At 52.2% G+C, this 23387-nt stretch overlaps 8 protein-coding genes across 8 annotated transcripts; 5 read left to right on the forward strand and 3 right to left on the reverse strand.

Moving 5' to 3' along the window:
• Positions 1 to 136: 136 nt before the first annotated feature.
• P152DRAFT_463890 (MFS general substrate transporter) lies at positions 137 to 3345 on the forward strand (the record flags this gene model as incomplete). Its single annotated transcript, XM_033680530.1, has 8 exons — positions 137 to 223; positions 335 to 435; positions 487 to 509; positions 612 to 1097; positions 1149 to 1373; positions 1432 to 1536; positions 1620 to 1795; positions 3232 to 3345. The coding sequence occupies 8 exons, from the start codon at positions 137 to 139 to the stop codon at positions 3343 to 3345; spliced, it is 1317 nt and encodes a 438-aa protein (XP_033537897.1).
• Positions 3346 to 4477: 1132 nt separating this feature from the next.
• On the forward strand, positions 4478 to 5729 carry P152DRAFT_445946 (uncharacterized protein; the record flags this gene model as incomplete). The annotated part of the gene is made up of 2 exons (XM_033677885.1): positions 4478 to 4485; positions 4553 to 5729. 2 exons carry the CDS (start codon positions 4478 to 4480, stop codon positions 5727 to 5729), a joined length of 1185 nt encoding a protein of 394 aa, XP_033537898.1.
• A 3077-nt stretch (positions 5730 to 8806) lies between these two features.
• P152DRAFT_116388 (ammonium transporter) lies at positions 8807 to 10912 on the forward strand. Its single transcript, XM_033673669.1, has 4 exons — positions 8807 to 9173; positions 9295 to 9626; positions 9684 to 10275; positions 10329 to 10912. Exons 1-4 carry the CDS (start codon positions 9074 to 9076, stop codon positions 10871 to 10873), a joined length of 1569 nt encoding a protein of 522 aa, XP_033537899.1. The 5' UTR covers positions 8807 to 9073; the 3' UTR covers positions 10874 to 10912.
• A 666-nt stretch (positions 10913 to 11578) lies between these two features.
• On the reverse strand, positions 11579 to 16346 carry P152DRAFT_504977 (UDP-Glycosyltransferase/glycogen phosphorylase; the record flags this gene model as incomplete). The annotated part of the gene is made up of 4 exons (XM_033682406.1): positions 15321 to 16346; positions 14734 to 15272; positions 11939 to 14683; positions 11579 to 11884 (listed from the first exon to the last, which is right to left on the reverse strand). Exons 1-4 carry the CDS (start codon positions 16033 to 16035, stop codon positions 11579 to 11581), a joined length of 4305 nt encoding a protein of 1434 aa, XP_033537900.1. The 5' UTR covers positions 16036 to 16346.
• Positions 16347 to 16474: 128 nt separating this feature from the next.
• Positions 16475 to 18093, reverse strand: P152DRAFT_454533 (peptidase A1). The gene is made up of 3 exons (XM_033678605.1): positions 17974 to 18093; positions 17263 to 17917; positions 16475 to 17211 (listed from the first exon to the last, which is right to left on the reverse strand). The coding sequence occupies exons 1-3, from the start codon at positions 18077 to 18079 to the stop codon at positions 16923 to 16925; spliced, it is 1050 nt and encodes a 349-aa protein (XP_033537901.1). The 5' UTR covers positions 18080 to 18093; the 3' UTR covers positions 16475 to 16922.
• Positions 18094 to 18141: 48 nt separating this feature from the next.
• On the forward strand, positions 18142 to 19039 carry P152DRAFT_116503 (uncharacterized protein). Its single transcript, XM_033673670.1, has 2 exons — positions 18142 to 18776; positions 18825 to 19039. Exons 1-2 carry the CDS (start codon positions 18263 to 18265, stop codon positions 18887 to 18889), a joined length of 579 nt encoding a protein of 192 aa, XP_033537902.1. The 5' UTR covers positions 18142 to 18262; the 3' UTR covers positions 18890 to 19039.
• P152DRAFT_409032 (uncharacterized protein) lies at positions 18857 to 20344 on the reverse strand. The gene is made up of 4 exons (XM_033676935.1): positions 20222 to 20344; positions 19834 to 20169; positions 19199 to 19776; positions 18857 to 19149 (listed from the first exon to the last, which is right to left on the reverse strand). The coding sequence occupies exons 2-4, from the start codon at positions 19918 to 19920 to the stop codon at positions 18984 to 18986; spliced, it is 831 nt and encodes a 276-aa protein (XP_033537903.1). The 5' UTR covers positions 19921 to 20169; positions 20222 to 20344; the 3' UTR covers positions 18857 to 18983.
• Positions 20345 to 20851: 507 nt separating this feature from the next.
• P152DRAFT_504980 (salicylate hydroxylase) lies at positions 20852 to 22455 on the forward strand (the record flags this gene model as incomplete). The annotated part of the gene is made up of 3 exons (XM_033682407.1): positions 20852 to 21038; positions 21219 to 22354; positions 22443 to 22455. Exons 1-3 carry the CDS (start codon positions 21024 to 21026, stop codon positions 22453 to 22455), a joined length of 1164 nt encoding a protein of 387 aa, XP_033537904.1. The 5' UTR covers positions 20852 to 21023.
• Positions 22456 to 23387: the final 932 nt, after the last annotated feature.

Here is a 23387-nt window from a genome sequence, read left to right on the forward strand (position 1 = left end):
GGTTGACATCGGCGCCTTGAGACTATTAAGTATATATGCTCGCCAGTCCCACATGGAATTTCCATCCTGGGAACGAAGTACAGATCCGTCTTGCCTGTCTTGAAATATCTTATGAGTCTCAGATCCAGGTGACAATATGAGTACCAACAAAATAGCTCAAATACTTGCCAGCAGATCCAAGCTAAAGGCCGGAAATAATCGAACCAATGCCGGGAATATTACTGTCAGGGAGTCCTTATTGCCTTTAATCCTAGAGACGATGTTGTACTTCCTTTGGGTATTGTTTGGTCCTTGCCTAGACCCTTTGGTGTACATAGCACTGATCTTCTTATAGGGGTTTGCATACGGTCTGTTTGATACGTTGAACAAACACTTCCAAGATACGCTCCACATAACGAAGGGGCGGTCTGCAGGCCTTCAGGGCGTGTACTTCGGGTATGAATCCAAACTCTGAATCATGTCATAAGATTGACTGGAATGGTATAGAGCATACCCCTTAGCATCCTTAGGTTATGCGAACTAGATACTCCGGCACTACGGTTATAAGGCAACCTTCATCGCAGGTACGCACAGCGTGGTGGATCTATGACCCGAGATCTAATAAACAGTAGGACTCGTACTGTATGGTATCGGTGCTCTTTGCATGTGGCCGGCCGGACTGTACCAGTCGTTTGGTGGGTTCTGCGGTGCTACCCTCGTTATCGGCAGTGGTCTCGGTACACTCGAAACCGCCGCGAACCCCTTCATGGCGGTCTGTGGGCCTCCGAAATATTCAGAACTCCGGATCAATCTTGCCCAGGCTGTACAAGCTGTCGGTACGGTCGTCGGTCCCGTTCTGGGTTCGTACGTATTCTTCAAAGAAACCCGTGACTCTGTCGACGCCCTTCGTAATGTGCAGTGGGTTTATCTGGCCATTGGAATCTTCGTCTTTTGCCTCGCCGCCGTCTTCTTCGTTTCGTGGATTCCAGAGATTACTGATGCCGATATGCAAGATCAGGCTGAAGAAACTCATGCAGGCTCCAGTGATAAGCCTTTTCACCAGCAGTATAGGCTATTCCATGCTGCCGCTGCACAATGGTGCTATACTGGAGCCCAGGGTATGATGCTCTGCCTTAGGAACTACTCAGTGATGCTGACAATTGTTCTAGTTGCAATCGCCGGTTACTTCATCAACTATGTAGTTGAATCGCGACCAAGGACAGGCAACGCCATGGCATCGAATTTCCTGGCAATAGCACAAGGCTGTTTTGCTGTGGGACGCTTCAGCGGCGCCCTGATCATGCGGTTCATTCGTCCACGCTGGGTTTTACTCGCCTATATTTGTGGCGTGCTGGCGTTTAATTCGGCATCCATCACGTCCGAGGGCAATGCTGGTCTGGTAAGCTCAAGGATTCGATCATTTGTTGTTGGAAGGGCACTGATGTTGCGCAGTCATGCTAATGCTCACCTTGTTCTTCGAATCCGTCTGTTTTCCGACCTTCGTCGCGCTCGGTATTCGAGGTCTAGGACGGCACACCAAGCGCGGTACCGGTCATGGTAGCTGGAGTTTCAGGAGGAGCTGCAGGTACGTCCAGCCTCCATTCGCAATGCTATCTTCCGCATTTCTGATGGGTTAATAGTGCCTCCGATTCTTGGGGCCGTTGCCGATGCCCGAACCACGCCGTTTGCCATGGTCGTCCCTGTCCTGTTCTTTGTCGTACCGTTTTCATACGCAATATGCGTGAACTTTCTTCCCGCTTATCGGGACCCCGCGGACAAGATCGGAGAGAGTGGCATCAGAATGCAGACAGATGGGGTAGATATGGAGCACGGTACAATGGAAAGGAAACCTCACGATGTTGAGCACGAGGAAGTCGTGGGAGAAAAGCGAGGTTGAGGTATTGTATCCTGGACAAGGTCGAGGACGGATGGCTCGGAATCGCGACCTGCTTTCCCGTTATATTCCCACGTCAATGTATTGTGCAGAATGCGAGACACCTACACCTTAGTACTGTGCCTAGATCTTGTGATATCATAATACCACCGTATTCCCTGGTTGGAGTGGAGTGGATTAGTCACACGACTCTGCCTGCCGTAGCATAGTTCCCGTCGCAATGGCAGTCGGGGACTGAGGCAAATCTCTTCCTGCATCACTGCGTCTTAGTCGTATCATTCTGGAATCATAAATATCCAATTAATCTTCTTGTATCTCGTAACGCTTATTTCAACGCCAACGCTGCAAACAACACTCCAGTTGGGCGCGCTGATCAATATAGCCTGCCCGTCATGGGTACCCCGGTCTGCCCCGGTAATCATAATCATACAAGTAAGCAATTGAAAACTCACTTCGTTGCACTCGACCAGGCTGAAAATCCATTGAGCCATTTCCAATGGGTTTCACCTGTCAGTATGAAACTTTAAATCATAACTCCCATCTGTCGTAGATAAGCTCGAAGTATATTCGAGAAGCAAAATGGGTATAGATTTTCCCAATGGTGTTCGCAGTTAATGCGGTTGCTGTCTTCCTTCCCGGATTAAGGAAACATTGCCACATAAAGGCTTTTCAAAGTTCTCGTAGAGCGAGGTGTGATTACGTTGTCCTGCCGGGCATGCTAGGCATTGGGGGAATCGCACTCTTCCCCGAATCTTGAGATTGGGGCCGAAGCGACTTCATGCTACGGAAATAGTCAGCATAACCCTTATTAGGTACAGAAAGCCTGAGAGATCAAACCTTTTCGCCTTTCGTAGGTTCCCTCTCGAGAAAAATTTGCGAAGACCTCTGGGAGCCGTAGCGCCAGTTTGTGTCTGCGAATGCTGTAGCTCAATTAGTACAGGCTCGGATCTACGACGTAGAATATGTCGCATTGGGAGCCATTTGCTCACCTGGCCACCACTAAGTGGTCTTCCGCTACTAATGCTTCCATTCACGCTGGCGACTGGTCCAGCTTGATGTCTCCAGCCGTTTGCGCCTTGCTCCCCTGCCTCCAGGCCATTGGGGATTTCTGGAGGCGGTGCCACGCGTTCGGTATCTCCGCACACAACCACATACCAGGCAACCTTCTCGCCAGGAGCCAACTTGTCTCTCAATTCGACCAACGCGCCCCAAGCCTCGCTGTCCACGCCTTTACCTCGGACCTCATCCAAGTCCACGCCCAGCTTGATCTCGTGAACCACATCGGCCACATACGCAAACGGTTGCGATTTGCTCTCTGCGCGCTCGTCCAATGGGTCATACTGTTCGATGAATCGTAGGGAGGGCAGCGACGGCATAATCGAAGGGTGAGTCTCGGAGAAGTTGTTGAGGAGGGTGTTGGTGGTCATCGGAGCCATCAGCCATTCCGCCGCGGCGTCATCGAGGTTCTGTAGGATGATGTGGATGCGGATGAGCGATCGGGGCCACCGGAAGCCGTGAAGGAGGTAGGTCGGCATTGTGGATGGATTCCTCGCTGTCTGAAAGATTGGGGATGCTCTGGGAGAGTATCAGACTGTCAATTGGAAGGGAGAGGTGCCTTTCAGGCCCAGATGGTATTAATGTAATCGACCACTGCCCACCAAAGGGGAGTTTTGGGCGACTGATGATCGGACCGTCGTGGATGCGTTCGGAGAGGATTTTGTGAGACTTCAGGAAATCAAAGGTCAACTTTGTGTCGCCGGGAATGGACTGACAGTCGCAAAAAGGATGCAGAGCGCACAATCGGGGGACAAACTGAGTTCCCGTTGCTGTCAGATCTCCCGATTCTCGTGATCCCTGCCGCCGCCGACCACGCACGTCGCGCCAAAAGGATATTTCGAACTGTCACCGAGCAATATCAGAACGTATTATACGTGATGCTCGCGTTCGAAGCGCGTCCAAACATTGATGCGGCTCCACGCAATGATGCAAAGGCTTTTGGAACCGGGTAACACCACGTCAGGCTCCGTTCATGCTATTGGAGGGAGTGAACCGGGAATTGGTAGCCAGCACGACCTCTGAGGGGGTTGCTGGTATTTCGTGGCCCGTGAGATCAATGATAAATAATTATGGCCTTACCATATGGCTTACGGACTAATGATTGGTGCTATCCGACGATTTGTTTGCTTGGAAGTAAGGAACCAAAGAAAAGAATAGAAGGACTGAGAACATATTGGAAGCTCATAATAGGAACTTAAGGACCATAATTATTAGATTTGCGGCTCCGTCCGTGGTGAGTCTGGGGCCAATCCAGGATTCCCATGACATGGGACTGCGCGGGGAATCCAAAGGAGATCCATCTGCACAATGAGTCTGCACTCTGCACGATGGATGATGATTAGCATTCATGTCTGTATTTATGCCTGCATCCATCATCTTGCATTATTGATGTTGGACAATCGTTTAGCCCAACCTGCGATTCGAACGAGCCTACGTCTTGCGTCGAAGTGTCTAACTCCGCAACTCGATATTTCACGCGCCTTGGCCGGTTCGGTTGTGCATCATCCAGCTTAACCACTTTGGAATATTCAGGCGAGGCGCACTACAATGCCCCTGTACGTACCATTTTTTAGTGACATCTGCTTGAGGGGTGAATTCGCTGACCCATGCCTTGATACGCAGGCACCTACTCCCGAAGAAATCATGGCACGTCGCCAACGCAGAGAACATCGCTCGGGTGAAGCGGGATGAAGCTCGTGCTGCCGCGCTCGAGGAAGAGGAAGACCGGATATTGGATGAATACGATGCAGCGAAACGCCTGGCAATCCTGAGCGGGACAACGCCGCCTCCGCCACCAGCACGACTTACCGAAGAGGATCGCAAGCGACGTCTCCGCGACGATGACGTGTCGGGTGAGAAAGGCCGTGGGCAGGACAGGATCAAGAGGAGACGACATGGGGAAGACGACACCGAGAGAGACATCCGGTTGGCACAGAATACAGTGTCCGTCCACTCTACAGCTGTCCAGGCGGAGCAGGATGTGGGATGGGGTGGCAGTCGCAGCATTCGTCATGGGAAAGATGGAAATGCTGCCGTCATCGACCACCAAGGTCATATCAACCTGTTTCCCGCCCCGGAGGTCCCGGTGAGGAACGCCGATGCAGAGATTAAGGATAAACGAGATCGGAAAGAGCGGCAGTTGATGCGGGAGAGCGGAGAGGGAATGAAGCTTGTCGATGCTTCTGGATACAATCCGGATTCACGGGCTCCATGGTACACAGCTCGCGCCACTGCGAACCTCCCCGCCTCGAAGTACGACGTCACGGAAGACAGTGGCAGGCGAGACCGCAAGAGCGAGGCATTTGCTCTGGTTGAAAGCAAGGACGTTTGGGGGAAGCCCGACCCTCGTCGAATCGAGCGCGAAAGGACGCGAGTTACTTCCAACGACCCGTTTGCCCTTATGAAAACCGCGCAAACGAAGCTGAAGCAAGTGGAAAAGCAACGCAAGGATTGGGTCAACGAGCGGGAAGCGGAAGAGGCAGCGCTGCGACGCAGTCAGGAGGGTTCTTCCTCCCGGAAACGGAAGCATGAAGACCGCCGCAAGAGAGCAAGGTCCATCAGCCGAGCAAGTATCGATATCGACGACGCGGACAGTCTGGACGGGTTTTCCCTCGATGCCAAGGAGGGACGCCGGGCGAGCGCCCAACGTGTCCCGGAACGATCCCGCGATGACAGGCGTCATGCAAGGCACCAGCACCGATTGAAATCCAGACCTCGCAGTAGAAGCAGGGATACGAGTCGCCGACGACGCCATGGTGACAGCCACGGTCGTCGTGACGATCGCCATCCTCATGGTTAAGGAATTGTCCCGGCCGGTTCAGAACACATAAACGATGAAATTGCTTGCTCCGTTCCGACACATCTCAGTACCCAACCATCACAACTGAGTGAACTGGCGCATATGACAACTATCCGAGTAATATCGGGTAAATAAACAAATTTAGGCGCTGGCTACAGTTCACCCAATGAGGCACCAATGCTCCGGTTCGGGGTCAGCCCAGGTTCCCGGGTCAGCGTTGGCGATATCAGCCGTGGCAATGTAGTAAGTTGGTGTTGTCATCCCAATCTACCCTTCCTGGAGACGATGGCAGCCCCCTTTGTCAAGTGAGCTCGACGGCTCGTACACCCTTGACGTTGTGTGTCCTGGGTATCCTGATGACGTCCATTATTGGTTAGAGGTATAACCCGAGCATTCCTGCCGACCGATATCGACTAGACCCCGTCTGGTTGTATCAACTTGAGGCTTGAGAGCAAGCAAGCGATCTGTGTATTCCGTACGGAGTTACAACTTTCTTGTTTTACATATCCGCCTTTCCCTCCTCCCAGGTCGGTAGTTGCTGAACTCTATGGGTAGGTAAACCGATACTTGCGCGACGATCCGATCCATTTCTGGCTGAAATATCGATTTGAATGGCGACGAGGGGACTCCTGGCGGCACTCTCCGGGACAGCCGCATCGTTTCTGTGCAGAGATGGATCAATTCTCCAGCAGCCTACGGAACCCCTGGAACGAGGCCGGCGAAGAGACCAAGACATGGTGGGTAAGCGGACACGCAATTGGCATTCACGACGTTGCTTCTGGAAGTTCTGGACTATTTCCCAGTACGGTCCTTGAACTGCCGAATACCGAGCACTAAGCAGATGGACGCCACTGATGCTAGTCATCCGTTCCCACTTTCCCGGCTTGTCGAGGTCCAAGGGTGGGAATTGGGAAATTGGCGGTTTATTTTCTCTCGATCCTTTCTCGAAACCATGACATGAAGTTTCCGCTGCGCCTTGGCACGGCGCAAGGTGGACCAGACATGCTTCCTTCTTGCGATACCCTGAAATCGGAGGACTAATATGACCCTTGCGTATTAGTGATCGGAAGAATTGACAAATTCAACAGCTACGCTTCATTTAGTCACGACGCTTCTAAATAACATTGGGCCAGAAGGACGTGCATGCGACCCACCCATCAGTGAATCCTTAATTCGCATATTCCAACTTCCAAGACTCAACATTAACTTATGCTCGTATACATTGTACCCTAAAGACCGTGCCAAGTAGGAGGTTGAATACGACCCATGTCAAAAGTTCTATCTCCGGTTGACAAGATGGATGGTGTCACCTCATGCATGAAATCCCACGTCCACAACAGATTGGTGAGATAGCGATGACCCAACTCTCCAACACATCGATCCGATTGCGCCAGGCACCAAGGCACCACTGTGATCCTTGTCTGGTCCAAGTCTGGCGATGGACAAGCTGAATCGCAAGAATAATAATAGCATCCCATGTGAATGTGTCCGTCACCCCACAGTACCGGACATATAACACGGAAAACACGCGACAGTCTAGTGACAGCAACTGATTTTCGATCGATCTTGTTGTTTGATTTCGCGGGGATCCCGTGCGTTAGCACCTCAACTGCACGGCATAACATTCACGTTGGGACTTGGGAACATGAACATACGCCAAGGCTGACCAACCCTGGAGACTATGGAGTACCTTTGAGTGACTTTAACTACATTAATGATATCATATGTGGATATGAGAACAGAATAATAGCCGCTCCTTACTTTTGTCCTTGAAGTGAAGTGATGCTTACAAAATGCAAAATGGTCTGCATTATGGTCCCCTCTCTGGCTGTCTCACGTGAATTCGCTTAGCCACGCAGCGCCAGGGCTTGATGCCTCGCTTCATTCAACCTGAAATCGATATATCTCACATCGGATTGTTCGTCAGCTTGAAAATGAACATGAGAAAGCCACATGGACTTGGCTTGTTATGGTGTAGCAGTGGTGAGTGGTGAGTCGTTGATATGAATTATGATAAGATCGGGGTGATGTTGGGAAGTGGGTCGGGGCCTTATCTTTCTCCATTCTCCAGCCAATCACCAGCGGGAATTCAAGCAATGCCAAGCCAACGGATTGATGGCGAAACGACTGGCCGCCGCGTCTAAGGCCAGGGCCTTAAAAAACCCTCCATGGACAGGGACGACCAAACCTGACCGAACCACGCTTACCCACACGGCAATTCAGGGCCGATTTGGTGTTGACCAATCAGCACGTGCATTTGCCCGATTGCATCCCTGTCGCTTTGGTAAGGCGTTGATGCAACCAAAACTGATAAGGACGTCGCCTGGACAGAAATCGGAGATTGCTTATCTTTGTGTCAACGTCGTACATCTCGCCCTCACACTCACGACCAGAACTCAATTCCACACGCCGTCACGATCCTGGATGTCGATCGTAGGAATTAGCTGGTGCCCTGGCGGTAGCGTTCGGGTCCAACAGAGCCGGCATTCAGCAGTAATAATGCTGAGCCACTGAATAGATCGAGTTTGCTATGGTACTTGCGGTCCGCGACTTAGCATTACGATGGACACTAACCAGATTGTATCATGATAACGATCGCCTCCATCGAAGGCATCGGAACTGCTCGCGTAGATATGAATGGTAAGCCGTATAGTTGCCCGCCCCATTTCCCTATCTCTCTCTCCGGCAGACCCTTCCAGTCTGTGCCAGCTGACGGGTCGAGGCGACCGAGTTCGTCCCACTCAATCCGGTCCCATAACGGTACCAATAACCAACTATTTACAGCTGCAAGGAAGATGAGCTTCCGCTAGCCCTGTTCTCCCCACGACCACTGGGATGGAACTGATGGAATGTGTGGGAGTCTGGGTGTGTCCCCCAACATGGCGCCACCCAGATTCAATGCGAATTCCAATCATATCCCGGCGTCCCAGCCTTCGATCTGCGGCTCGTCTAACCTTCCGCAAAGTTGCCCACCCGGTTCCCCCATCTGGCCAGGGCAGATAAGCTGCGCAGGTCGATGCAAGTCAGTCCAGGCCTAGCGTTGCCGAATGGTCTGCATGCTTCCCTTATTTTCCCGGAAAGCCCACTGGCGTGTTCTCTCCTAGTGGACCTGGCTTCGAGACGTTCGAAGACCGCGATCATTATTTTAATCCCTCCTGTCCCATTCATCTTGTGCGATCTTGCTCTTGAATTCACGATCTCATCCCCCTCCCTCCTCCCTCCCTCTCGACGTCAGTTCAGAGTCAGAGTTGATATATTCTCTTATACCTGGCGCTGTGCTTGCCTTGAACACTCTTTTCGATTTTTTCATTCAATATAACAGTATCCCCCGTCCCGATTCCAACATGGCGGCCGCGGACGCCTACTTCCCGAACTACGGGTATGTGGGAGCTCCGTCGAACTACAATGCGACAGAGGGTTATGAAGACATCGGTGGCGACTCCCGTAAGTTCATCCTGTCCGGTCCTGGTGTTAGCATCCAAACTGGCCAATCAGTCCATCTCCTGCTCATCCCGAGACGACGACCATCAATATCATGAGAAAGAGTCCTAACACCTATTTCCAGGCACGGAGAACTTGAACCAATGGTTCAATGCTGGCGACACGGGATATATCATCATTGCGACGGGTCTGGTGTTGATCATGGTTCCAGGACTGGCTTTCCTCTATTCCGGTTTGGCTCGCAGGAAGTCGGCCCTCAGTATGCTCTGGGCTGTGATGATGTCCTCTTCGGTCATCTGCTTCCAATGGTACTTCTGGGGCTATTCCCTCGCCCTCAGCCCCACTGCCACGAACGGCTTCATCGGCAATCTCGACAAATTCGGCCTAAGGAGGACTCTCGGTGCTCCCAGTCCTGGTTCTCCTCTTGTCCCTGAATTACTATACTCTATCTATCAAGTATGCCATATCGATATACCCCCCAAATCGTCGGCAGCCACTAACTAAAGACTCCAGTGTATGTTCTGCTCTGTTACTGCGGCTATCATTGCGGGTTCGATCGCCGAGCGGGGCCGTGTCATCCCCATGATGGTGTTCCTGTGGGTCTGGGCCACCATTGTCTACTGCCCGCTCGCCAATTGGGCGTGGGGTGCAGGAGGCTGGGCCTTCAACTGGGGTGTCATGGATTATGCAGGTGGCGGTCCTGTCGAAATCGGCTCCGGTCTCACCGCCCTCGCCTACTCTATGGTTTTGGGGCGTCGCCAGGAGAAGATGATGCTCAACTTCCGACCGCACAACGTCTCTCTTATCACCCTCGGCACTGTCCTCCTGTGGTTCGGATGGCTCGGATTCAACGGTGGCTCGGCGTTCGGTGCCAACCTCCGCGCTGTCATGGCTTGCTGGAACACCAACCTTACTGCTGGCTTTGCCGCCATCACTTGGGTTCTCCTCGACTTCCGCCTGGCTAAGAAATGGTCTATGGTCGGCTGGTGCTCAGGCACTATTTCTGGCCTGGTCGCTGCAACTCCCGCTTCTGGATTCATTACCCCATGGGCCTCCGTTGCTCTCGGTATCGTGACTGGCATTGTGTGCAATTTCGGCACCAAGGGTATGTTTCCACGATCGTTCTGCATCTCGGGTCCAATCACTAACTCCTCCCAGTCAAATTCTGGATCAAGATCGACGACTCCATGGACGTATTCTCCGAGCACGGCATCGCCGGCATAGTCGGCCTGATCTTCAACGGCATCTTCGGCGCGAGCTACATCATCGGCCTCGACGGCGTCAATAGCGCCGACGGTGGCTGGGTCGAGAAAGGCTGGAAGCAGCTGTACATCCAAGTCGCCTACATCGTCGCCGCCTCCGCCTACACCTTCGTCATGTCTGCCCTCATCGCCTTCGCCATCAACAAGATCCCCGGCCTCCAGCTCCGCGCCACCGAGGAAGCCGAGCTCCTCGGCCTCGACGACGACCAACTGGGCGAGTTCGCCTACGACTACGTCGAGGTTCGCCGCGACTACCTCGCCTGGACTCCCGCCAAAGCCGACCCCTCCACCAGCGAGTCAAACATCCCACAGGGCGACCGCCACGGCATCTCCCAGCACAGTCAGATGCTCGAGGGCCGGGCGCCTAGTGACAGCGCCAGTGCGGAGCACCCGGGCGACGGTCAGGGCATCGCGCTGGAGAAGGTTGAGGGTGGGCACTAGCGTGCCGATGTGCCGTTTGCACACACCCTGGGCGTTGTGGGAGCGTTGCCAGATATCACCACTGTACTTTTTTTTATTTTAATTCTTCCTGTTCTTTGAGCGACATGCGGAGGACCTTCTCTTCCGACGATATACCAGCGCAGATCTTTTTATCAAAATATAGCGAAATCGTTGAACGAATGATTTGAACAGCCCTTCTGCCGTCGTCCGTATTCTATTTGATCTCCGTAATCCCCTTGTGCCTCTGCAATCATTTTGCATCGTACAGTTTTCCAGTAATAGTCCAACCTTCAAGTGCTTGCAGCCACTCCAATCAACCAGGTTCTCTTGACGTTTATCTTTGGTAAGACCTAGAGTTGCGTGGGCAGCCTGACCCAAAGGGAGAAAATTTGGATGGACAGGATATGCAGAAAGATGGGAAGAGTGGGAATCACCTCGTGAGACGTTGAAAAAGAAAACCCTTCTACCCCAGGATTTCTAGGTCTATCCATGTCTCAAAATCCGGTTGTACGTACAACAGGGATATGGCAGAGTATGTAAATAGTAAATACGGATAGGAATCTCAGAGAAAAATTTCCATTCGTTATGAAGTGCCGTTATGCCAGTCTATTGTCATTCCATCTGTGTCGTCACCCAGCCTCAACACCTTCGCTACATTACAGAATATCAAATAGGATACCCGACCAATGCAATCGAAATCCATGCCTATGACGCGGATTTGACCGCCTGTTTGCCCACCTCAGCAGCCTTGGGGACGACGCTGCCATATCCTCTTCCGCCGGTTTGGCTCTGTTCCCATTCCATGGCCTGCTTCCGTAGTAATTCCCGATCAAACTCATCCCCTAGAAACGTCCATGTCTCTTCAAAGTCATCGGGTAACAGCTCCCCATCGGGGCCCGCTTTGTGCTTGCGCTTGATCAGGGATTTCGCGTACTCCAGGTCACGGTAGATAGTTTGGATCGCATGCCCAACGCCATCCTCCTGTCTTGTGTTAGCATCAACGATCATCGACTAAAATGGCAAGATTCGAATGCAAGAAGGATGTAAAGATGTGGATGTACGTACCTGTCGAATCTGCTCCCCTAGAACCCGAGCCTTAACGATCATCCGCTCACTATGCGTGGCCTCCCACAAAGCCCGTGCGAACACGCTCGTATTGATCTTTTTGAGGCAGATCCCCACGCCCAAGTCTTCGATCCGGGACCCGAAAAAGAACTGATCGCCGAAGAACGGCTTCACGATCGTGGGAATTCCGGCGCGGAGACTGGCGCCCGTGGTCCCCGACCCGCCGTGGTGCGCTGCGGCGTCGACCTGCCGAAATAGCCAGTCGTGCGGCGCGGATTTGATCTGCAGGATCTCGGGTGGCAATGGCACCTCGGGCTTGCTGGCGTCCTTTTTGCCGAGTCGATCGGACCAGCCTTTGGAGAGGATGCAGCGAACGTCCGCTTTGATGACGGAGTCGACGACCGTCTTGGTCAGGGCGGCAGGGTCCTCGACAACAATGGAACCGAAGCCGACGTAGACTAGTTTCTTGTTGTCTGCCCGCGCCTTCGCGATGAAATCCACCAGCTCCTGATCCACCTGCCATTCTCCACCCTCATCCAGGAACCAGTAGCCAGTGACGCGAATCCAATCACTGTAATCGAGCGGCGGCACCACTACGGAAGGGCTGAAATTGTACAGAAACGGCACCTTGTTCGGCTGCATCTTGTCCAAGCTGGTGGCGCCAAGGCCGAGCTCCTTCCGTCGCCACCGATTGACTTGATTGGCGATGGCCTTCCAGAAGACCGTGTCGAACATGACGTAGCTCACGTAGTTGTACGCTCCGCCCATCTTATGCTCGGGGACGGTGAATGCATGCGGGTAGGCCCGCGTGCGCGTCCAGGGCATGGTGAAAGCGCGGAAATATGGGATTTCGAGCGCCTCGGCGATATGGATGCCAGCCATGGCCGAGGGGCTTTCGATCAGCAAGTCGCTGTCCTGACAAGCCGTCCAGGCTGAGGACATCAGATCATCAAGCCAGCCGCGGAACTTCGAGGTGGCTTCCTTGAGGAAGGAGTACGTAAACATGCCGTTTTCCACGCAGATTCTCATGAGCTCCGCTGGGTCGCCTTCCACCGGCGCAAAGTCAATCCCATGTTTCCGTACCCAGGGTTCGAATTCTGCGTGCGTTGCAATCCGCGGTTTATGCCCGTCGGCCAGGAAGCCTTTGCATAGAGCGATATAGGGCTGGACATCTCCCCGAGAACCGATCGTCAAGCACGTAATGCGCATTGGTTCAGTCGGTTTGAAGTTGAGGATGGAAGCGCGAGCGTCGTCGAACAGGATCATGGGGGCTTCAGGTTCCGCCGGGGTGTCTCTTGGCAGCTTGATATCATGCTCCGCGTGCCCATCAGCGCGAGCTTCCTGCAGCAGACGATTCTCCAACTTTGCATATTCCACTTCCTGGTTTTCTTCCGAGGTGAGATCGCTAGGCTCTTCCATATACCGAAGCTTTTCAAGCCGTTGAATCAAGGTCACGACGCAGTCGTCCCGCGTTCCAACCGACCGGAAATCGAAGAACAGCTCCTCATGGCCCCGGATAACGACAACCATGGCAGAATATCCAAGGCGGTAGCCTTTCTCCTTCGCAACATTCTCGATGTCTTTGAACGGTAAGACTAGCTTGGTGCGCGTTCCGGGAAGCAAGCTACGGTAGCAAAAATGCTTATTGCTAACGTATATCTTCCCGTACAAAGGGAGAACCCGGTGAAAGTTGCCAAAGTACGTGGCAATAAGGGGTTCTGAGGCAGGTAAGGCAAAGTGCGCACGGAACCGGTCGCCATGGTTGGTTGCATCCTCCTCGTCCTGTTCATCCCCTTCTTCATCCAATGGAGTGCCATGGGCGCTATAGTGTCGGTGGCCACCAGCCCACATGCCCGACACTTTCTCGTAGTAACCCATACTCTCGGTAGCAAGCATGGTGCTCACGCGTTGAGATCGGGAGCGGAGGAAAAACGCAAGCTCGGTTGCACGCTGGAATGGGTATGAGCCAGCCTTTCGGATGTCCTGCAACGCGGTTGACGCCGTTGCCTTCTGGTACCTATCGCTGGCAGCAATGCTATCGTCTTCGGCATCGTTGGTCGTTCCTCCCGAAGAGTCACCACGATCAAGGTACCCTGGTCTCTGCGATCGTTGGCCAGTATGCTGCGGCTTAGAACTTGGAACCTTCGTTGTGTCTTCCGATATCTTCCGTCCTCGTTCGATAGAAACCTCCGAAGTGCTGACTCGAGGTGCATCGAGCTGGGTAGGCAGTTGAAAGACATCGCTACGATTCAGAATCTGGCTGGCGGAGAGGTTCGTATCCAATGATTGGATCGCCGCTGACGACTCGGTCCCGGGGCTAAACGAATTATTGGACCCCGTCGAAGGCTGAGGATGAGGGGATTCATCCGGTTCATCTTTCTTTGCCACACGAGAAAGCGGTCGTGGACTCACGCTGAAACTCGTCCGGGTTTTGTCGAAGCTGGCTCGAGGACGACTAGAACTTCGTCGAAAATGCTCCGAACTCATCCGTCCCATATCCCCGCTCACTCTGGGACTCTGGGGCATACCAGGCCGGATAGTTGCTTTCACACTCTCAAAGTGAGGGGCCGGGGACCCAGGGACGTGAAGGGATGCTCTGTTCGGCGTCATAGTCTGGACCGCCCCTTGCGAGGACGTATCCACAGCCCCCGGCTCTTCCTCAGTTGCACTTAGCCCGTTGGCATCAATCATGATGCGCAAGATCTGAAGCGCTTCTTTGCCGAAGCTGAAGAAGGAAAAGAAATACTGCTTGTCTGTCAGCGACGAAATTCAAAGAGGGACAGATAATGACCGACATCGTCTATGACATAAGTATCATCGTTGTCTATCACGCGAATCTTGACCGTATCCGCAAATTCTAAGACGGGGTTTTCCTCCAAGTCCATAACATTCTGAATCGGAATGGAAATCTTAACACTGTCTCCATCATTATGCGACCGAAATATGACTTTCTGGAGATTCTTGACCCATTCCCTCGCGCTGGTCGAGCTATCGGCCTTGAAGGAATAGCTTCGCTTATCGGTCGTCACGGTGAACCCTGTGCTGTCCCTGCCCTTATCTTTGTCCAGGCACGCCGATATGCCATATCTCAAGTCAATGTTGCCTGCCGGGAAATAAGGCTGTGACTGATCGGTGTAGTAGCTGAGCACGTCGCCCCTCAGTTGGAACCAATAGCGATTATATCTTGGGTTTTGCCGGCCGCGTTTCGACAGGTATCCGGATTTCGCAATGACGCTGTCGCGTTTCGGTAGATATGCGTAGAAGCAGATGTGATGCTGGGTGATGTACATATAACCCTGGAGCAGCACGCTTTGAAGCAGCCAGCAGGGGTATTCTAAGATAGTTAGACGGTCCGCCTTGAGATATCCGCATGGGTACGTACCGGAGATGACTTCCTCCGGAGACTCAAAGCCGAAAATCTCCATCAAGCGGTCTGGTAGGCTCACGGAGTGTTTTCCCCGATGCGTGCCAATGACGACATCCTCTTTTGAGCCTTTATCGCCACGATGCTCGGACACGTCAAGTTCCGCGCGTGCTCTGAGCATGCGGCTCATCACTGGCACACCCCCATGATTGGGTTGGTCTGTTTCATCATCGCTTTCGGCATCGTCCTTGCCATCGTTTGTATCATGTTTTTTCGGTGGGAGTATCTGGGAGGAGGACATTCGTTCTTCATCGGTTTCCTTCAGCTTATGTTTGCGAGACTTCATCCTCAGCTTCGGCATCGATCTGAAGAGCTTGGCCTTCCGGGACTTCTCCTTTATCTTAGCTTCTTTGGAAGCGGTGCCCAAATCATCCTTTTGGGCTTTGTCGGAGGTCTCGTCGTCGCTTTCATGGGATTCACTGCTGCTGTCACTTGACTCTTCGTCGAATCTTGCAGTGAAGTCAACGTTCGACCCGGCAGCAGCGACCATGGAGAAGATGGATTGATTCATATACATCCCCGGCACCGCACCTTTGGGTGCTGTGACATCTTCATGCGCATCGTCGCCCTCGCGTAGTCGTTCAGGAACCTCGAATGATCGACTGGGCCGTCCTCCCCTCGTCTTGGCCAGTTTCCGCCCCAAGTCCTCCCTTAACCTAGCATCTGGTGCCATGATGAGTGTTCGGTCGCCGAAGATTATGTGTAAAGGCGTTCTGCCCTTTCCTATCCCGCGTGTGTATCGTTGCCTAAGGGTGGCGGTATTGGCAGTGCTACTACGGGGTGGGATTCGACGTGATATACAATCGTATGAATCTCCGAGGACGGCTGCCGTCGTGAGCGGGGAGGAGTCACATCATCGATGACCAGATCTAGGTATAAGGAATGTCCGCTGATCTTCTGCCGAGATTCCCAACGGATTCCAGGTGGTGTTGCCTCTGGATGTGCGAAGTGAGTAGATGTGTAGTCTGGTGCTGCGACTTTGGGAGGACCAGCCCCACGAACCACCGAACATCCTTGTCAGCCACTCCACCGAACCAGGCAGTCGTCAAATCATGGACAGTCATAATCACATGATTGGATCCAAGCAGGGAAATGTTCCCAGTACGGAGTATATGAAGTTAACTATTATTAACTTGAACAGTATCTAGTCACAGCTCTCGGTTATTGTTGGAGGGCCGGATAGTACCAGATGTAGATTCGATGGAGAAATGACTGTGCTGTTCCCCCAATGGCAAGACGAGATGAGCGGGCATCCCAAAACGAGTCAACATCCCGAGCGGAGCGTACTAGAAGTTCACTGCATAAGGTAGGTTGAAGCTTGACAGTAGCCATGTATAGCAAGTAGAGAGAAACAGATAGTAGAAATGATGTCCGACTACAGACTATGCATACTACAAGAGCATTTCAAAGTAGCAAACGAAAATAAATCATTGTACATAACGCCCTTCATGACCCCAGTGCCCATGGATACTATCGCACTATACTCTGCTCCCTCTTCCTCCCAATCCGCTGGTACGCGCTATCTATGCTGACACTCAACGACAAACCGTATCTCCTAGCTTACTTGGCTTTGGCGAGACCAACCGAGTTTTTGCCCGCATCGTACACGGAGTACCACCTGCGGAGGAAAGCATCGCCGAGGATGGCGAGAGGACCCACGGGCTCGGGGAAGTCCATTCCCATAAACGCGGAGATGCAAGATCCTTGGACTTCAAGAATGTAGTCGTAGGGACCGATGGTGAAGTTGTGGCCGGTCAAGGTGAAAGTGAGATCAGGGAGACCGTCACGCTTGTCGCATTCGACGGTATATTGTCCGTTGAAGGACTTCTTGGCGCCGATTTCCTTGTTCCTGCATTTGGTCAGCGGTGTGGAATCCGACGATCTTGCTGTCGTCACTTACAGAAGCTCCGCCAGTGTGGACGGAAGGGCAATGAGCGACGTGCCGGTGTCAAGGATAACGCCGGTGTTCTCGAGCTCAGCGCTTTCATCGCCGAAAGAGATCACGTCAAGATCGACTTCCCAGTAGGCCTTGCGGCGCAGCGGAATGTTAATCAACTCGCCGGTATAGCGGCTCTTGTCGATACCGCCGAAGGTAGCCTCAGATTCATCGCCCTCATTTTTCGTATCGCCAAGATAGAACGCAAATACAGGCTCATCAATCAGGCCCTGATCGATCATGTTGTAGAAAGGTGGGGGAATCCCGTTCACAGAGATGGTGTCATATCCCAGCCCAAGAATGCCATCGAATCGGCCAAAAGCAAAGGCAAGGCCGGGCTCGGCGGTGGCCTCGGCGAAGATCTGATCCTTGATCTTCAAATCTCCGATTTGCAGCGTATCTTGCGAGACATATCCGCTGAGGCTGCCGGAGCCGTATCGGATCTCGAACTCGGATCCATTCTTCTTGTAGGTCGACGAAGACGAATGGTCGTACTTGCTGTGCAAATAGCAAGCAATGGAGTTGCAATCACTCGACGGAACCCAAAGGTTGGAGCTTCCGGTGTCGAGAACCACTTTGAACTCTTGTGGCGGCGTACCGATGGTGATGGTTGAGAAGTCTAGCCATCGGAGTGAGTCATTTGGGATATACATGTCATGCAGGTTATGATCGTACATTGAGCGTTAAGGAAATTGCTAACCGGCACTGAGTGGCCAGCATCCGGTTGAATCGAGGTCTCCTTGAACATCTCGCTCATGTGGTTACGGGGTCGAACGCCCATATACTTCTGTCCCAAGCCTCGGAGGTGCTCATGGATGTTCGCATTTTCCTAGAGACCATATATCAGCATGCGAAACCTCCAACGACCGTTACCCGCCAGCTCCGTGAGTTACGTACCAGCTGCTCTCCAAGAGGCACCTTCTGAAGCTTCATCTTGTGGACGCCCGCCGAGGCGGAGCCGACCATGGCGCCAGCGGCCAGGATAACGGCGTTCTTCATAGTGGGCAACGAGTGGCAGTCAAATCTTATCAAGCAGAGAAAGAGTGTCGAGGGTCTTGCAGCAGTAAGTGGTATTGGGATGGAGAGACGAAGATGGATGATTATGAAGCGCCGCAGTCTGTCGGAAGGGGAGGGAGCCGGAGCTTGGTGGGTGAGTGGTGACTGGGTGCTTGGGTGGTGGCTGGACCTGGAGCTCCTGTTTCGGTTTGGGGGTTGCTGCCGCCAACTCCGCAACTCCGCCAAGCCAAGGCAGCACTCCTGCCACATCATGTGCTGCAAGCTTGTGCTGACGTATGACCGTCTGGGGTCTGGGCGACTGGGCCTCTACGGTTCGGGGCTATGGCGCGCTAGTCCCAACGTGTCTCCTGGTAGCTTCCACAGCAACCAACTCCGCAAGTTCAGGCTGACTCTGAGTTTCTGTCCTCTCTTAACTTTCTGGTTGTCGTCCACTCTGCAACACATACGATACGTGGTAATTAGTACTATCTTGCGGTTCTCAGTGATTGTATGTTAGTAACTTAGTATAGGAATTAGTATAAGAATATGGGAAAGGGCTTATATTTCGCTGATTGCACAATATCTGCTGCTATAGCACGATGACACCATACATAGTGTTTCATGAGCTTCATCAATACATTATCTCCGACCTCACAATAACTGCATATTCTCATACACAGGGATGTACCTCAAGGTGCGTCTACATAATCCGGTGGCTCCTGTGAGCGATTCTCCACTTCCCTCTTCCTATCCTCAAGCGAGGCTGCCCATAATGCAGAGCCAGCAGCAGTGGTAAGGAGAAACAGCATGCTCAGGGCGGGTACCAGTTGTAATGTTAGGTAGACCGTTCCAAACCTTCTCGACCATTAGCAGAGTCCAAATTCATGGCTGGGGTCATCCATACCACGTATATTGCCACCGATGCCTCTTGATGAACGCATTGCGCGCCTTCCTGTCGAACCCGCTGAGCCTAAAGTAACGCCAGTGTTGCAGTGGACCGGCTCGCCATCCCGTCCCCAATAGGAAGAGTGGGATTCCCACGATAGGGATGAGGTTCAGTGGTAAGAGGAACATGAACTCGATGATCTGCCGGAAGGAGAACGGTGCATAGTTGGAGGATCGAAAAGGCTTTCCAAGTCGCTTTCGGGGATCGGATTCATCCACCAAGATAGGCCGCGTTGTGGATACTAGGTCTTCGAGGCCCTTGTAGACGAGGATAGAGTCAAAGATGTCAACTTGCGTCTCGTCGACGAGGAAGGCTTCGAAGAGGAGCGCAGTGATCACAGCCCCCTCTCCAAGGACGAGGATCGTGCCATTTGCCCATGCCGCCGGCCCGTGCCAAATAGCGAGAAACGCGACTTGAGGAAGATAGGTCCAGAAGAATAAATTGAATAGCACGAAGAGAGTAAGTAATAGGCACGGTATAAGTCTGGCTTTGAGCAGCGGCCAGAGAAATGAATGGGTGCAGAAGAAGATGATTCCCTAGAATGATGTTTAGAGACTGCTGTAACACCTGCTTGCGATCGGATTGGAACTGACGTAGAAAGGGAAGAAAATTGCAGGTATTCCTATGTAGAATCGTCCTTGACTCCTATGTATTTCGGTATCTTCCTCCGGTCGCGGCATTTCTGGTTGTCGATTACTCAATATCGGCTCGGTGTTAGATGCAACTTGGTCGAGAGAGGAACTAGGAACTGGGAATGTAGGGCATGTCCTAGGCTATCGTCCCACGGACTTTTAATCAAAGGTGACGATTGTGTTCCCTGAGTTGAGCATGGCTAGGAGATGCAGTTGGGAATGAATTAGACTTTATTTGGAAAGGGTGTTCTTCGAGATGGGATTGATACAGGATTCGGTGGTGGACTCGGCGAGGGTCTGAGCAAGTGAGCATGTGTACAGGTCATCTGTAAGATCCAGCGTCTAATACCAGATGCACTCATCATCAACAATTGCATACTACAATAAACACCAGTGGTAAGCATGCCACCAATTAAAACTGTCAGTCTAGCACAGGTCAAACTGATTTGTAAGTACTTAACCTTTAAGAGTGAACTTATCTCCAAGTCGTTTGGTTGTTTCGCATTCGGTATCCTTCTTCATTCTCACATCTTCAACAACTATTCTTAAAGTAGAGGAAGGCCACCGACGATCATAGGAGGGGCCTCGTGACTTCATGTGGATCCTGATTACTGGCACATATGATGATTGTACTACCCGCATATAGTTTCAAATCTGCAGGTGTTCGTTCGCATGGGAATTCATCATTTCCAGTCCACCATCCAACCTCAAGGCTCAAGCACCAATCAGACATTGTTCATTTCACTTGCAGCGCGAACCAACTTTCTGTCCTCAATAGGTAACCCTGCCTTCGGACGGCCATCGGATAAGGAAAGGTTGAATACCTAACGCCGCAACGATTTTTTCTCCAGGCTACTATTCTAGTCGCGGAGGACCAACCAAAGTCTGCGTGGAGCATAAAAGCAAGGAAGCAGATGTATATTCCGGGGTAACAGGATCGAGGATGTTTCGATATCATACATAGTAGCCTTGAGTGGATAGGCTGAAGATGGTTTGAGGCAAGCTTCCTGGTGAGAAAGCTTCGAGAAGCTTATCCATTGACTAAGGAATGTATACGGTAAAGCGCTGAGGCTAGCAGAGCAATGGAGGCTCGTCACTGGTCTCACTGACATGCGGATAAGATCCCGGCAAGAACTGCATCCTTTCTCTAAATGCCATCGTCACTGGTAAGTTGACAGCTCAGTCACATCGCTCATTTTAGCCCCAAAGTCATGACTTTCGCGGTTGATCAGCTCACCATGACTTCTTCTTCCCCCTTGAAAATAGTCATTGTTGGCGGCGGCCCCGCTGGTCTCACACTTGGCCTTCTCCTGCACAAACAGAATGTCCCCTTCACGATTTTCGAGCTTCGTCCGAAGCCCACCGATGAGGACCTCGCAAAGCCCGTCGGCATGCTGGATCTCCATGAAGAATCCGGCCTTGCGGCGATCCGAGAATGTGGTGTCTATGACGCATTCCTTCCTCTCACTGGCGAGTGTGCAGAGTCAAATATAGTGGCGGACCAGGACGGCAATCTTCTCTGGGCCGACCAAGGCGAGCTGTCGTTGCGCCCGGAAATTTCGCGCAATGCTCTACACCGCCTCCTGGTGTCCAATCTTCCTCCGGAGTCGATCCAATGGAGCCATAAACTAGTCTCTGCTACTAGTATTACTGTATCCGGCCACACCGAAACCGAACTAGACTTTGGTGCCCACGGAAAGCACACGTTCGACCTCGTCATAGGAGCCGACGGTGCATGGTCCAAGGTCCGCAACGTGCTTACCGATGTGAAGCCGCGATATTCGGGGATCCAGAACATCAATGTCACGATCCGGCACATCACCTCGAAATATCCCAAGCTTGCCGAGCTGGTCGGGGCTGGAACGTTCATGGCACTGGGCACAAAGCATGGAGTCATGTCCCAACGCACGTCGCAAGACTCAGCCCGGATCTACTTCGTGCTGAGCACGGCGGACGAGCACTTTGCAACCGTATTTGGACTGGAGGGCAAGTCCGCGGAGCAAGCCAAGGACATCCTCCTCAACCATGACGCCCTGCTCAAACCTTGGGGTTCTATCATCAAAGAACTAGTAGCCGTGGCCTGCGACGAAGAGTCGGCGGATAATCCGGGCACCGCGGCCGATATCAAGCCGCTTTACATGCTGCCCGTCGGGCATACCTGGGAGAACCGACCTGGAGTAACCCTCATCGGTGACGCATCGCATCTTATGTGTCCGTGGGCCGGGGAAGGAGTCAACCTGGCTATGTGGGACTCGTTGCTTCTATCTCGAGCCATCATCCAGGCATACGAGGGTGCCGAAGGAGAGTCGAGGTCCTTCCAGAGCGCATTGGATCCCCTGGTGAAGGCATTCGAAGTGGACATGTGGGCGCGTGCTAAGGAGAAGGCGGACGAGACCGTGGCTAACTGTGAGTTGATGTTTGGAGGTGATGATAGTGCAAAGGCGATGGCAGATATGTTTAAGAGCTTCATGTCTCCACAGGGGTAGATACAGATGAATTGTATCTAGACGACTGCTCATGATGTGTTGTGCTAGTTCTCCACAACTGCGATAGTAACATACCTTCAAAAGCTCCGGGCTTTGAGGATCCATTTAAATTATTGGAGCATATACAAAAGCAGAGCAACATCAATCGGCTGAAGCAAGGCGAAATGGGTCCATGGTTGAAGTATATCTGGAAAATTTCCATATTCTAGTACATACGGCCACATCAACCTGAACAAATCGAGGACGATGGAGTAAGTCCACCCATTTCATGAGGTTAAAACACTATAAAAACTGCTTTTGCCCCTACAAAATTGGCTGCTTCTGCTCTCAAGTGATAGGCACGAGAACGACTGTGTATGGATTGCAGGGGGTGAACAGGTAGACGGTACTCCGTACCTATATCCAATACATCGCTCTTCTCTCTCATACGTGATCTTTGCTCTATTGGAGTATTCTCTACACTTACAGTCCCTAAAATTTGGGAAGAAGAGTGTCACTCGATTTCCTGGATGCGCATCTCCTTCTCCTGGATGTGTGCCTTCTGGGACCTGTAGAGCATTCACCACTGCTCGGAGATGCTGATTAGCAGTTTAGGAGCTTCTCCCTTTGGATTCGCGAGGTGCGTAGTGCTCGCTATGGTATACGGAACCTTCGGTTGAGTAAACCACATCCCTGCGAAACGACATGCGAGAGAGAGAGAGAGAGATTCATACGCCTGTCAGGCCTCTCTGCGAGGCCCATGTGGGGAACTAGCTAGGATGACTAATTACATGATGGTTGCCTTGTGTCCTTATGGCCTTGTCAATATATTTCTTTCCTGCCGCTTTCCATTTTCCGCGTCTGTTAAACAAAGGAGAGTATTACAAGGGTAGTGTATGAAAACGGTCCATTTCCTGGACGTCTCTGTCTTTCTAGGTTGTGTTCTAGAGTGACGCTGCTCTTACTCGGGCACAGCGTCGGGTCAGAGGGTGGAGACCGTGTAGTTAGTAGAATAGAAAGTTAGTTGGAGAGGAAAGGGGTAGCTAAACC

The sequence above is a fragment of the Eremomyces bilateralis genome (assembly GCF_010015585.1).
Source record: "Eremomyces bilateralis CBS 781.70 unplaced genomic scaffold P152scaffold_2, whole genome shotgun sequence".
NCBI classification, from domain to species: Eukaryota; Fungi; Ascomycota; class Dothideomycetes; order Eremomycetales; family Eremomycetaceae; genus Eremomyces; species Eremomyces bilateralis.

Excerpts from the sequence above, each read along its gene's own strand:
- P152DRAFT_116388 (XM_033673669.1), top strand. The coding sequence starts at position 9,074 with ATGGCGGCCGCGGACGCCTACTTCCCGAACTACGGGTATGTGGGAGCT. Across the intron at positions 9,627-9,683 it reads TACTATACTCTATCTATCAA|TGTATGTTCTGCTCTGTTAC; the intron begins GTATGCCATATC and ends TAAAGACTCCAG. Across the intron at positions 10,276-10,328 it reads GTGCAATTTCGGCACCAAGG|TCAAATTCTGGATCAAGATC; the intron begins GTATGTTTCCAC and ends AACTCCTCCCAG.
- P152DRAFT_454533 (XM_033678605.1), bottom strand. The coding sequence starts at position 18,079 with ATGGGCGTTCGACCCCGTAACCACATGAGCGAGATGTTCAAGGAGACC. Across the intron at positions 17,918-17,973 it reads CAATTTCCTTAACGCTCAAT|ACTTCTCAACCATCACCATC; the intron begins GTACGATCATAA and ends TCCGATGGCTAG. Across the intron at positions 17,212-17,262 it reads TCCACACTGGCGGAGCTTCT|GAACAAGGAAATCGGCGCCA; the intron begins GTAAGTGACGAC and ends GACCAAATGCAG.
- P152DRAFT_116503 (XM_033673670.1), top strand. The coding sequence starts at position 18,263 with ATGGCGCCAGCGGCCAGGATAACGGCGTTCTTCATAGTGGGCAACGAG. Across the intron at positions 18,777-18,824 it reads CATACGATACGTGGTAATTA|GAATTAGTATAAGAATATGG; the intron begins GTACTATCTTGC and ends AACTTAGTATAG.
- P152DRAFT_409032 (XM_033676935.1), bottom strand. The coding sequence starts at position 19,920 with ATGCCGCGACCGGAGGAAGATACCGAAATACATAGGAGTCAAGGACGA. Across the intron at positions 19,777-19,833 it reads CAATTTTCTTCCCTTTCTAC|GGAATCATCTTCTTCTGCAC; the intron begins GTCAGTTCCAAT and ends ACATCATTCTAG. Across the intron at positions 19,150-19,198 it reads CATCGGTGGCAATATACGTG|GTTTGGAACGGTCTACCTAA; the intron begins GTATGGATGACC and ends ATGGTCGAGAAG.